The following is a 14,434-nucleotide window of genomic DNA, read 5'->3' on the forward strand; positions in this document are numbered from 1 at the left end:
GCCACCATTTCCTGCTGTTCAGGAAAAGCAGAGCGATAAAAACATCCACTGAATGGGCCACCTGGTCATTCCTGCTTCCTCTTTCTCTCCCCATGTAAAGAGGTTGCCACTATTGTGGGACAGCACTGGAGGCCATAGTGATGGTCAGGAAATGCAAAGACCCCGCCCCCCCATCCGATGATACTCAACGGTCAAGTCTAGATTTCCCTCTTCTAAAGCCTGCCTGCTCATCTCCTAGGATATTTTCATCTTTCATCCAGTGCACCACTATATTATTAAGGTAGCAGGCTAATAATTGACCTACTACTAAAAGAAGACTGATTGGCTGATATTTAGAGGGATCATTTCTATCTCCTTTCTTATACATAGGAAATATTACAGCTTGAGACCAGTTATTGGGCAATTGAGCAGTCCTATTAATGTGTGTAAATTGGGCTGATGACAAAGGTGCCCAATGTGTAATTGTCTTTTAAAACTTCAAGAATAACGAAATCTGGTTCTGGGGCATTTCCAGATTTTAATTGATGGATTAATATCTTTTTTTTCAGATTGGGTCACTGGGTGGCATCACATCCTCTGCCACACCTGAGCTTGGATGTTATTAAAAGGATAAACATTTCCAGTGTAAGAAATTATTTCAAAAGTTTCTATTTGATACACATTCCTACAGCATTGTATTAAAGTTGAGACACGTCCTATTTCCTGAATTTACTTCTACACTCCATATTGAAATATTGTAAGGCCAGTTTTCTTAAGATCCAGCTCATTGTTGTCTAGCTTCCAGCTTATTATGAGGCATTTTTCTGTGGGTTATCTAAGACTGTAATCCTAAAATGCCTTTTGGGTAATAAACCTCAGTAAAAACATGGGTCTGACGGCTGAGTAAACATGCATAGGACTGCACAGTAATATTTTATTTTTCACCCCACAGATTAACAATATAATCCTTTGCATGTCTACCCTGATGTAAGTTCTTTTGGGATCAATGAGACTGATAGCTTCATCTGACGAGTGTTTTAATGCACACTCATTATTGGGCACTCACAAAATACTCACATGACGTCATCCGCCTCTCGCGCATCTTGCGCCCCTTCTGGCAGAAGACATGCAGCAAAAAGAACCAGTAAAAGTCCAGTTAGAGCTCTCCCCTACCTGACTCTATGGTGCTAATTACTTCCTGTTTTCAAGAATCGATGTTGCAGTGGCAACAGAAGAAACAACGGGAGCCACTAGTTGACACTCGTTGGATGGAGCTTTTATACACTGGTATAGGATTGCAGGCTAAATTGATCAAGGTCTTCTTCTCAGGATGGCCAGTCCTAACATCAAACATGTGCATTTTGACTCTGATCCCAAACCAGACTCTATAATTTCTGTTATCAGTTTCATTAGTAAAAAAAATAATAATTCTGTGATCCATCCCAAAATGAAGCCATATGGTCTTCACTTTCTATTCTGTAGGAGGGTTGATTATTGTTCAGATATGGCAAACAAGTTTTCATCAGTAATTATTTTGTAATTAGTCTCCTCTTCCATTATCAAAAGGGTAGTGATTAATTCTGCTGCCTCTCCAATCCCCTGTAGAGTTCCAGTAAACAACTGCAAAGCTAATACCAAAGGATGTGATCACCAGTAACACTGAGAGCTAGGGAGAGGATCTTGGATATGGTTGTGGAAACTATTTTGTGATAGACTGATGGTCAATGCAATAAAATAAACTAGTATACCATGGTTGACTTGCTGCTGGTACTGCTTGCTTGGATGGGATGCAAAGCCCACATTGACAACTGTAGGGTTAGAAATCCATACCCTCCGCTTCACAAGTATCATCAGCCAGGAGACCTCATCATTGGTTGCATTGCTACTTATGGTCTCTTTGTCTCCAGTCCAACAGCCTTCACTCAAGAACCCAGTCAGCCATCGTCAGAGGAAATTATGTAAGGACTGTTGTAAATTCCATTTATGGTGCCATCAGAATGATCAGAGTATAAGAGAATCATAAAGCTATAGAAAAGGGGCGTACTGGATTATACTTTACGAATGGTGGAGGTTGTTCCAGCCGCGATTAAAGATATGAATTCACAGATAATTTTTTGTTTCTCTTAAAGATCTGCTATACAGATTAAGGGATTTTTTTCAGTTTTAGGAGCACTCTGCCCAACCCACAATGTGTTCCAAATGCAGCTATGACAATAGAAAAATACATAAAAATAACAGGCTTTGGATATGAGTGCTTGGACGGCTGCCTTAAAGCTTCCGTTTAAGAGTCATGCCTTTAAATTGGTTCTTTATGGCCAAGAATCTAATTACCACTATGCTTTGATGAAGTAGGTCACTTAAAGAGCTCATTGTATTCTGCAGTTACCCCCTTTTGTTTTTCAAAATGGTTAGGATCCTGCAACAGCTATAATTAGGCTGAACCCCCATGTTATTTCTTTTCACATCCTTTCTCCTCTGGTCTATACAATGTGCTCATCTTGTTCCTTGGATATTCCTAACTAAAATGGTTTTCAGTTATGTGCCGATTTAAGCAATTTGTAATTTTTATTTACATTTATTTATTTATTTATTTAAAATATTTATATCCCGCCCTATTTAACAATATTTAACAATATTTTGTTAAATATTTTGCAGCCTGATCTGATGTGCCACCTTCTCAATATTTTGGAAAGTTAGAGTGGTGTTTCTTGGCCATAGAGGGCACATCCATGTAACAATCAGGAGGTGGAGTCCGTGGAACATGAGCTCTTCTACAAAATCAATAATGGAGGTTGGCAGCAAACTAGTCCTCCCTTATTGGCTACATTACCAGACAGACCAGACCAAATTTATTTTTTATGGAAAGTGAATAATGAAGCTATGACTGACTTCATATGGGGGGGGGGTAAATTACATCAACTACCCTTGTAGAACTGTATGTTTTGGTTGAGAATATCTAGATTTCAACTAGGGTTCCAAATCTTGTCTGTTGACTGCAATAAAGAGAATATATATATATATATATATATATATATATATATATATACACAAATTAAGAGAATTTTGAAGAAAACAATCTCCTTTGTTATATGACATATTTGAATACTTTATCTTCTTTGAAACTTCTTGGCAACCTTATTTTGTGAACCAAAGAATTATTAATATATTCAGGCCCAAGTCAACATTGTCAAGTGATCCACAGGAAAACAATTAATGGAACTTAAGTTAGTCATGACTTATTTTGGTCCCAATGACCTCAGTGGATCTTATCTGAGTACATCAGAATCCAATGTATTGTTCCCTCTTATTCTGTTTGAATTCATTATTGTCTTACATGTCTCTGATACAATAGCACTGCATTTAGCAGTTAATAGATGTTAAATATGATTAACACTGGAGTTAGTCAGTTGGATCTAGTTATAGCCAGATATAGGTGAGACAACTGAAATCAATCATTCCTATGAATATCATGTTTCACAAAAAGCATGCCTAACTTGTGCCATTGATTTCAACAGGTCTGCTCCAAGTATGACTAAATCAAGATGTAACCCAGTGTATTTCTGTAGCTGTTAAGGAAGACATTCATAAGATGTTACTTTACAGTACAAATCCTTCTATTAAAAGGTACCTTCCCAGAAATGGTAAGGACAGTGGTGTGCTGAAGATGAGCACTGATATAATTTGGTTTTCTTTTAAGCATAGGTTACCTTGGGAGTTAAGAGTAGAAGGATTGCATTTAAATCAAGTAATGATGTGCAGCACAGTGGCGATAATTAATGTATGTGTGGAAAACCCTGCTGTTACATAGTGCAACTTCTGTTGTAGGGTACTTCCAAAGCATTACCAGCACATCCTGGCCTTGGTGTTTGCAATAAAAGAAATCAATGAAAACCCTCAGATCTTACCCAATGTCACCTTGGGCTTCCACATCTATGATAGCTGTGACAATGCAAGGAAGACCTATCATGCCACAATGCTACTGTTGACTACACTGGAAAACGTTGTACCTAACTATGTTTGTGATATCCAGAATACACTAACAGCAGTTATTGGGGGACTGGATGCTGAAATCTCACGATATGTGGCAAATATCTTGGATATCTATAAGACTCCACAGGTAGGTTATTTGGGGAGCATGAGAATCTGCCACAACACTCATGCTTTCCCTTTCCTTTCTGTTACATTTTGTTGTTTGGGGGGCAGAAGTGAGTGCACTGTTTATGAATATCACATGCTGGCTAAGAATATTATTACTGTTTATTTGCTTTGTGGATTGGATAGCCATGGTGCTTCGATACTATAGGATACTCATAGCATCTGTATTGATAACTGTGTATGCAGAATCCACTTCTGCATCGCTGGGTTTCATTGCAGTTCTGGTAGGGAAAAAAGCCATTAACTGGAGCTAATGGGAGCTCCCCTCCATGAATTTGTGGCCTGTAGGAGATGTGGGAAATAATGCCACATGTTGTTTGGCCTCAGGATCCTCCAACTTCTTTTACAGAATAAATGAGTCTGCAGATTTTGTTGAGGCACCTCTATGAATGGGTGTCAGCAGAAGCAGTGATCTCTCTGTTTTACTCATCAATTAATTGGAACTGGACATTGTCATATTTAAATTATACCCATTGAAATAAATGGGAGGTACTCCAAGCAGGATTTCTATAGGTTCCATTAAAAACAATGTATTTAACTCTTAAGTATAACTAAGTCTGGATTCAACCCTATGTCCTGGGAGAAACATTAAGTTATGATATTCTTCTTTCCACTGAGACTGTTTTGCTTGAACTCACTTGATGGCTAAAGATAGTCAGTATTCTCTTATATCAAACTGTTAACTAACCAAGCATAATCCCATTAAATGAATATAAAATGAAATGATTCTATAAAAGCTGACGTGATTTCCTTTCCCTCTACCCAAAATCTTTCCTTAGCTCATCTATGGCCCTGCTCCCGTGATGAACACTAAAACTCCAGGCCTTCCTTTTTACCAATTGGCCCCTAAGGAAGCTCTTCAGTATGAGGGAATTCTCTCTTTACTTCTCCATTTCAGGTGGACATGGATAGGGATTGGTGCTATGGATAATGATAATGGAGAAAGATTTCTACAGGTGGTTATTCCACTGTTTTCTAAGAGGGGTGTCTGCTTTGCCTTCATAGAAAGAAGCCCCAAATTAAGTTTTGACACTGAAATTAATGAGGCATTTATGCAGGGGGCAAAAATACATGATAAAGTGATGGGCAGCAAAGCCAATGCAGTGGTAGTCCATGAAGAATCTTATTCCACGGCATTATTTCTCTTCCTTCCATATGTATCAGACCAGGAGGTCATGGTAAAGGAAGTGAAAGGAAAAGTATGGATAACAACAGCACAGGCAGAGTTCACTTTACTCGTCCTACAAAGGAATTCTGATACAGAAATATTCCATGGCACTATATCCTTCAGAATCCACTCCACTGACATACCGGGATTTCAGCAGTTTCTGGAGAGCAGAAACCCTTCTAGCTCTAGAGAAGATGGTTTTATCAGGGATTTCTGGCAACAAGCCTTTGGCTGTTTATTCCCAGATAGCTTTGTGGGCAAGGCGGATGGAGACATTTGCACAAGGGAGGAGAAGCTGGAAAGCCTTCCTGGATCATTCTTTGAAATGAGCACGATTGGACACAGCTATAGCATCTACAATGCTGTCTTTGTGGTGGCCCATGCCCTACATCATGCCTTGACATTTTCTAAGGCCAAACATGGTGCAATAATGGATGGAGGGGAACCCAAACTTCAGAATCTACCATTTGGGCAGGTAATGGGCTCAAGTACCTCATATAACATGGTAGTGTTTATTGTGTTTTATTCTCTTCCGAAACCTTCCTAACATTTTCATCTTCCTTCCCTTGCCCCAACTAGAATTATATAATAGTCCTTATTTCAGGCAGTTATTATACAGTACTCTTGGTGCTTTGGGAATATATGTTATGACCAGTGGAGTTTGTAATTTTACTGATTCACATCACATCCCCTCATGCAATCTTTGGGACATATATGATGAGCAATTCCCCAGAACCCTTCTCCAGGGCTTGCCTTAAGGGTGGGCAAGCTCGGTGGTAACCCCAAATGTGAAGTTAATGGGGGAGGCAACCTGAGCTAAGTGGTTGGGTTTTTCTCTTCTTCTTCTAATGTACTATCTACTTTGAGCTACGATGGCAAAACAAACAAACAAAAAACAAACAAACAGGTCTCTTCAACCTTTCTTTCAAAGTTCTGCAAATTCTTTGGGTACTGACTAAAAAATGATCTCCTTCAATTAGCTTTTGAAGGATACCTCTTTTTCAATTTCTGCTTTGATGTCATTTGTGCCAGATGGAACACAGCTTTACTTTGAGTCAGCATTACTTCAGATGGGAGAACTCACACCCATTTGCACCACGTACCGGATACATGCCGGCTGCCCAATCTTTCTTGCCGCATGTGGTGAAGCACTGGGTGGTCCTGGGGCCTCTAGTAAGTGGCATGCAGCCACCCACTCCCTCACTTAGCTGCCATTTTGTGTTAAAATGGTGGATCAGCCTTTTATGTAAAGGGGCCACTAAAGTAACATTATAGAGGTCACTGAGCTTCAAATCCTGAGGTGATGATAGTGCCATCACCAAAGGTTACCAAGCACTTCAGAATTCAAATACTGTAAACACTGTAAGTAATATATACTGTAGATAACAAAGCCGTAAGAGGTGAGTTGGATACCTTTTTTATGTATTATTGTTCTTTATTCTTTTTAAAGAGAAGAATAAATTGGAGGCAGGCTGCAACTGAAGCACAGTGGCTGAGAGGTCAAGGTTTTGAGCACTGTCGTTCTCAATGAACCACACACATGCACCATGCCCTATCAATCCTCTTCATGGTCCTGAAAAACTGATTAATGGGGTGACTGGCCAACAGAAGTACTCTTATTTATCCTAGTGCCAGCCACAGCCTTCACCCAGATGAAAAATAAGCCAGCCAGAGACTTATTTTTCTGGTATCATTAGAATTTAGTATGAGTTTCAAGCAGACATTACTTTAAATACATATCCAGCTGCTGCTCTTCACCCACCCACCACCCATTTCTGCTCTAAAGAAGGTGAAGGGCAGATATAGATCAGAACCATAGCACAAGGAAGGGGGCTTTTAAGATCCAGATTGGAGCCCTTACTCCAAAGTAATTATAAGAAAATGATGTGGATGCCAGATACTGATTTCAAGTTATGTCCCTTTTGGCCCATAAAGATCTAAATTCAGCCTTTCCTAAATACTTGCCTTTTCTTTTTCACTCTAGCTCCGACCATTTCTAAAATGGGTCTCATTTAACAACAGTGCAGGACACAAAGTTTCCTTCAACCAGAATGGGGAGCTAGTTGCTGGATTGGATGTGATCAATTGGATTATGTTTTCCAACCATTCATTTCATAGGCTGAGAGTGGGGAGGATGGATCCTGAAGCTCCCCTGGGTCAAGCATTTGCCATTGATGAGGAAGCTATAACATGGCATGGCTGGTTTAATCAGGTAGGCTCTAAATGTCAATTAATTGGAAAGAGACCCTGTTATAAATGAGCAATTGTTGTGATGTCTATCATAACTTTATTGTACAATCATAAACTCTTACAAAGGAAAGATATTGTGTGAGTTGATGAAATAAATGAAGAACAAGACAGATCTGCTCTCCTAATAACTTCATTTCCAAAGGAATGCTGCAATAAATGTTAATGAGATGCTAGTTATATTTCTAATGTTTTTAATAAGTCTTTCCCAGAAATAAGAGGCCCTGCGAAATCCAAGAATGGAAAGTGATTGCAACTTGGTGCATCCTGGACTGATTATCAGTGCTTGTAGTTAATGTGCTTGATTCTCTGACAAAAATGGTTAAATTCCAGAGACCAAAACTATTTGTTGCTCTTTGCTATTGCATGGGGCTCAAACAGAAATTTTCTGCTGTTTCTATTCACCGTAGCTCTGACTAAATCAATGCTGTGTCTTGGAAAACCCTTATATAAGAGCTTCCAGATGAAAAGATCAATGTGGGTTTAGTGCATATGGTCAATGTACTATTTCTGTTTAGAAGTAGAAATGGCCCATAGGGAAAATTGAACTTCAAATGCCTTGGATGATTACTAGAAAAATGTAAGTACACCTCATTGAGTCTGTTCAAGTCTTCCTGAAAACTTATGTCTTTATTCATTTAATTTGTATCATACTCAACAACAGCAACACAATAACAGTATACTGAACATTTAAAATATAATAAATTGATTTTTTTATTTAAAAAATAATTTAAAATATAAAACAAAACATTAAAATATTAAAAACACTGGGGAGGAAGCAGTAAAATTAATAAGTGATGCAACAATTGAAAGCTTTAATGCCTGATTGAAGAGCAATTGGGCCCAGGGGTTCTTTGGTAAAATACAGAAGTGGCCTCAAAGCTTATGGATTCCCAGCTCTGTATTCCATCATTATTATTTTTTTCTTTTCCATTTTTCAAATAGTCCCGGCCCCTTTCTCAGTGTTCGGAGAGTTGCCGACCTGGTTCTCACAAGAAAATGAAGGAGGGGGAGCCATTTTGCTGCTATGATTGTGTCCCGTGTCCAGAAGGGAAGATTTCAAACCAGGAGGGTAAGAACTAAATATATAGCAGCAATATTATAGCAGCTTTATGACATGTGATGAATTTCCTGTGCATTTCTAGTAACTCCCTATAGTGTACCTATAAGATGGTGCCATCCAGTGGCTGTATAATGAAACATATAGGACATCTAGTGGCTGTATAATGAAATATATAGAGAGAAATCCCACAGATGAAAATTCATGAACAGGAGGCTGTTAATCCTGGAAGGAATTTGATGGCAGAAACCCTGGTAAGGGTGGAGGCTTCTAACCTAGTGTAGAAATGGCCTCAGATGACTAAATAAATCCAGCAAATAACAATGACAAAAGCATTCTTAGTATCCAGTTGGTGAGTATTTCTGATGATAACTAAATAGTTAACATACTTTTCAAATATGGGGTCCAACTTCCATACTACAAGGCATATCAAAATTGCATTTTTTTTTCTTTGAGCATTCCTTCATAAGGAAGTCCATTTTCTTCTAGACGTAGCAGCTGTCATTCCTGTCATTGTCAACTTGACAGCTCGAAACTATTTTGCTTGCCCTGTCTTTAAACACTGTTAATAAGCTTCAACTAGTGAAGAGCAAAGTAGTCATACATTAACAGGGTCAGCCATTCAGGTAGTTTGCCAGGCAAAATTCCCCAAATCCACAGGGTAATTCAATGAGCAAAAAACCCTATGGTTTAAAAAAACAGTGTAAAGGCTCTAGGGCTTCAGCTATAGGCTGGTATATCAATGTAATAATAAATAAATGAATAAATAAATAAATACTGTTGCAATTTTAACAGAGACTTGTTCTCTGTGAGAGAGTAACAGTCATAGCAATTCAGTCCAGTAGATCTCATGTTTCTACAATGAAGACCACATCCTTTCTTTTTCAGACATGAATGACTGCCATGAATGCACAGAGGAAAACTATCCAAATGAAAAACAGGATGCCTGCGTTCGCAAGACGGTAACCTTCTTGTCTTATGAAGAACCATTAGGATTTAGTTTAGCCTCTTTTGCAGTCTCATTTTCATTGACTACAGCTCTGGTGTTGGGAACCTTTCTGAAGCACCACAACACTCCCATTGTCAAAGCCCACAACCGGGACCTCACCTACACTCTGCTCATCACCCTCTTTGTCTCCTTTCTTTGTGCATTGCTGTTTATTGGCCGTCCTCAGAAGGTGACCTGTCTCTTCCGACAAACAACTTTTGGACTCATCTTCTCAGTGGCAGTTTCTTGTGTGCTGGCAAAAACTATCATGGTGGTTCTGGCTTTCACAGCCACCAAACCAGGGTCTAGGATGAGGAAGTGGGTGGGGAAAAGACTGGCCATCTCCATTGTTCTTTTCTGCTCCCTCATCCAAGCAAGCATCTCTACCTTCTGGCTGGCCACCTGTCCACCTTTCCCAGATATGGACATGCACTCAGTGGCTAAAGAAATTGTGCTACAGTGTAATGAACAGTCCGTGACTCTGTTTTACTGTGTTCTGGGCTACATGGGTTTCCTGGCGATTGTGAGTTTCACCGTGGCTTTCCTTGCAAGGAAGCTCCCTGACAGTTTCAATGAAGCCAAGTTTATCTCTTTCAGCATGTTGGTCTTCTGCAGTGTGTGGATATCCTTTGTTCCATCCTATCTGAGCTCTAAGGGAAAATACATGGTAGCTGTGGAGATCTTTTCTATTTTAGCCTCAAGTGCTGGGTTGTTGTTTTGTATCTTTTCCCCAAAATGTTACATTATAGTGTTGAAACCTCAGCTGAACAAGAAGGAACAGTTAATGAGGAGAAAAGATGGAAGAAGTGTATAAGTGCCAATGTCCCTTGCTATTACAGTTCAAGTACAGTTTTTAAAGCTCAGCTGAAAACCTTTTCTTTTTTCTAAAGCCTTTGGAACTTGATTTTGACCTTACTTTTATATTGTTATTTTAACTCCCCACTTTGTCTGTTTTGTACATTCACTTCCCTTTCTTATTGTTTTATTATGATTTTATTAGAATGTAAGCCTTTGCAGCAGGGTCTTGCTATTTTATTGTTTTACTATGTACAGCACCAGGTACACTGATGGTGCTATATAAATAAATAAATAAATAAATAAATAAATAAATTTTTAAAATTGTAATCTATAGAAGTAAGTGTATATTATATAGCAGGATATATAAGCATCTGTCCTATATAAAGCTTCCCAATTGGCCTTCTAATTCTCCCAAGATAATTTTTTAAAAAACTTAATCAAGACTTAACTAAGGGCTCATCTACACCAGGCAGGATATTCCAATATGAAAGTGGTAAATAAAAGGCAGGAGCCACACTACTGCTTTACAGTGGTATTGAAGCACACTGACATCTGTTGGGGCCCATGACACAACTACACCAAGCAGGATATAACACTATGAAAGTGGTATATAGTATGTTTCAATGAGACCAATGCACTTCAATACCACTATAAAGCAGTACTGTGGCTCCTGCCTTTTATATACTGTTTTATAGTGGGATATCCTGCTTGGTGTAGATGAGCCCTAAAAGGAATCAATAATGTATGTACACCCCCATTCCCCCCTTTGCTTCCCTTTCAGCAGTTATTTTTTTAAAACTGTTGTGTGTGTGTGTTTTTAAAAAAAATGAATTCAGAAACTTTTAAAAAAAATTATCCATAGTAGTAGCTACAGTCAAGGATGAATTCTCAGATAAATATATGTGGGCACCACAGTCATATCATCTTCTGATTTCAAACTATAATCCCTTTTAAGGGAATGGAATCAGATGAGTTTAACCTATCTCTTCCTAATTGTAATGTATTATAGAGCTGGTGCATAAAATTGTATCATAAAAATAACTTTCTAAGACAAGAATTACGATACTTTCAAGTTTATGCATGCAGGAAAAAGGCATATAAATTGTAACTCAAAACAATCAGCCTTCACATCAGCAACATGCTTTAGAGTCCACCGTGATCTTGTGCTCGCTTATGATGTAGCCCCTGCACCTTGATCTTTCCTGTGTCTTGCAGCCTCAATCTTCATCCTCTATGAATTGGATGAAATCCTAAAGCTGCAGATGCTAAGAGGGCAAAGTAATTACATCCTGACCTTCTTCTTCCTCTATGTGCTTTCATCTAGATTACATGGAATGACAAACATTAGTAGTGGTAGATTCACTGAGGATAAAGAGGCTGTGTCTAAACCAGCCATTTATCCCAGGGTCAGTTCAAGGTCATCCCTGTGAGTCAAAATGACACTTAGGCCTATCTACACCAGGCAGGATATTGCACTATGAAAGTGGTATGAAAGTGGTTTATAAAAGGCAGGAGCTACACTACTGCTTTTTAGTGGTACTGAAGTGCACTGACAACTGTTGGGGCCCATTGACATATACCACTTTCATACAGCTATAACCTGTTTGGTGTGGCACTTGCCTTTTATACACCACTTTCATAGTGCAATATCCTGTATGGTGTAGATGAACTCACAGATGATCCCATGATCAACCAGGGATAACTTCTCAGTTGTCCTGGGATAACTGGAATGGGCATTTTCTCAGTTTTTCCCACAGTCCCATGACAACCCAGAGATCAATGGGAAGTCTGGTGCTCACTCCTGGGTCTTCCCCACTCCCCATGTATAGTAGGGCTGATCAATGAGGCACGGTGTGGAGAATGTGGATAGGAAGACATTTTTCTCCCTCTCTCAAAATACCAGAACCTGGGGTCATCTCATGAAGGTGATTGGTGGGAGATTCTTGGCAGATAAAGATGTACTTCTTCACAGAGTGCATCATCAAATTATGGAATTTGCTACCACAAGATATAGTGATGACCAGTGACCACCAATTTGAATACCTTTAAAGGGGGGAGAGGCACATTTCTGGAGGAGAAGGCTATAAATGGCTACTAGTCTTGATGGCTCTCTGCTTCCTCCAGTATCAGAAGCAGTAAGCCTATATGCACCAGTTGCTGGGGAACATGGGCAAGCACACACTTAGAAAATTTGAAACAATTTCCTTCCCTTTGCTGTGTTATATCAATCTTCCTCACAGGTTTCCAAATTCTCCCTTACTAAATGGAAAATGAAAATTTTGCAACCAGTTCTGTTACGTATTTATTAGTATCAGCCAGTAAGTAAGTCACATACTAGTCAGAGGTCCTTCATGGGAATTTATTTAAGATAGGTGCAATATGTCTCATCTAAAAAGAAAAGGAAGAGATTTAGACAGCTGACCAGTATAGTTATCTTCTGAGTGGAGGGACACAAATCCTGATTCAGAGATTGCATAAACCAGTTTTAGCCAATATCTGAATGGTGAACACAAAGCAGTACATTCCAATGATGAAAGCCCAACCTCCAGCCGTAGAACTGCTGATGGCACAACCTTAGGTGCACAAAAATGTTGGTGCACAAGGATGAAAGTATTTGTTCAAAAACAGGAGAAAAACTTAAAATCCACACTGGATTTCCATGCAATAATTGTGGCAGCACCTTGGCCTTAAAAACTCAGAGTGCAGCAGGGATGAGATGTTCTCCTCTAGGATAATAATAAAAAAAAAGCAGACTGAAGTTTTGGCATTGTTAGATGCTGACAGCAGCGTTCTGATAAAGATGGATAATTAAGTAAAGTAATATTGTATCAATGGTAGAGGAACAGAGCTTATCCCTTGGGATCAATTCAAAATCAATTTTTAGATCTATAAAAGCAGCAAATAGACCATTAAAAGAAGACAATGAGAGCCATCAGATGAGTGTTTAGTGCACACTCACTACTGTTCACTCATGGTTTTTAATGCAACCTTTCGATGACACTGTCCACCTCACATGCATCCTCTGCTCCTTCCACTCCTTTTTCTGTAAAAAAAAGAAAAGAAAACAAGCCAGAAAACCTCCTGAGCCAGTAACTTCACTCTGCCTCGTAGTAGGGCTGGTCCTGGAAACTCCTATGAAGTGGGGGAGGGAACTAAAATTATTTGAAGCTGCTCATTAGCCAGGTTTCCAGCACCAGAAGACCAGCTCAAGAGAAGTGGCATGGAACTGTACCAAAAAAAGAGAGGGGATTCCCTTCTCATTAGATGCTTGAAGGGGAACAAACTGCTAACAAAATTGAAGATGAAGAAAAATAAAAAGTAAAGGAAGGAAAGGGAAAGAAAATGAATTCCAGTATTGAGTTGTGGTCCCTTTTTGAGTAATGTGGCCACTTACAGATCACCAGAAAAAGAAAAGAGGACACACATTTACATTGCACTTTAGGTGCATTGTAAGGGGAAAAATAATAGAAAACACTACACATATCACCAAATTGATATTCTCAAAAAGAGTTCCCATAGAAACTACCGAGTAAAGTTGTAGTTCAAAGAAGTATGAAACATTTGCTTCCCAAACAATTTTAAAGAAAAGAAGCTTTGCACTCTGGTCTGGATGTTACAACACCAGCCACGAGACACGAGCCTATGGAGGCAACCCATCAGCCTTTTGATCACAGCGTAACTCTGGCCGGCCTTGCACTGGTCAGTATCTCAAACCAGCTGACTGAATGGTCCACATACATCAAATTTCAAACAAAAATCCCCAAACGCGTTTCAACCATACAGGTCTTCATCAGCGGGAAAAGGATATGTGGATTTTTTTAAAAAAATATGCAAATATTAAAAACAACTTTTTATGCCCCAGATATAGGGAGTTTCTATCAGACCTGAAAAGCAGAACAAAGAGAAAATAATTGCCAAATGCCTACCCCCTTTCTTTTCAGCCCAAGATTTTATTCTAATAATGATTATTTACCTGAAGTTGGCTCTTGGAAATCTTCAAACTTGTAACAAGGAAGACGGAGGACTAGATACTCCCTCC

The 14,434-nt window shown here is 39.1% G+C and overlaps 1 protein-coding gene across 1 annotated transcript; it reads left to right on the top strand.

The window, feature by feature from the left end:
* The first annotated feature begins 1,728 nt into the window (after positions 1 to 1,728).
* LOC134405610 (vomeronasal type-2 receptor 26-like) lies at positions 1,729 to 10,411 on the top strand. The gene is made up of 5 exons (XM_063136850.1): positions 1,729 to 1,937; positions 3,805 to 4,096; positions 4,914 to 5,777; positions 8,495 to 8,621; positions 9,498 to 10,411. Exons 1-5 carry the CDS (start codon positions 1,729 to 1,731, stop codon positions 10,409 to 10,411), a joined length of 2,406 nt encoding a protein of 801 aa, XP_062992920.1.
* Positions 10,412 to 14,434: the final 4,023 nt, after the last annotated feature.

Source organism: Elgaria multicarinata, chromosome 11 (genome assembly GCF_023053635.1).
Source record: "Elgaria multicarinata webbii isolate HBS135686 ecotype San Diego chromosome 11, rElgMul1.1.pri, whole genome shotgun sequence".
Classification (NCBI taxonomy): domain Eukaryota; kingdom Metazoa; phylum Chordata; class Lepidosauria; order Squamata; family Anguidae; genus Elgaria; species Elgaria multicarinata.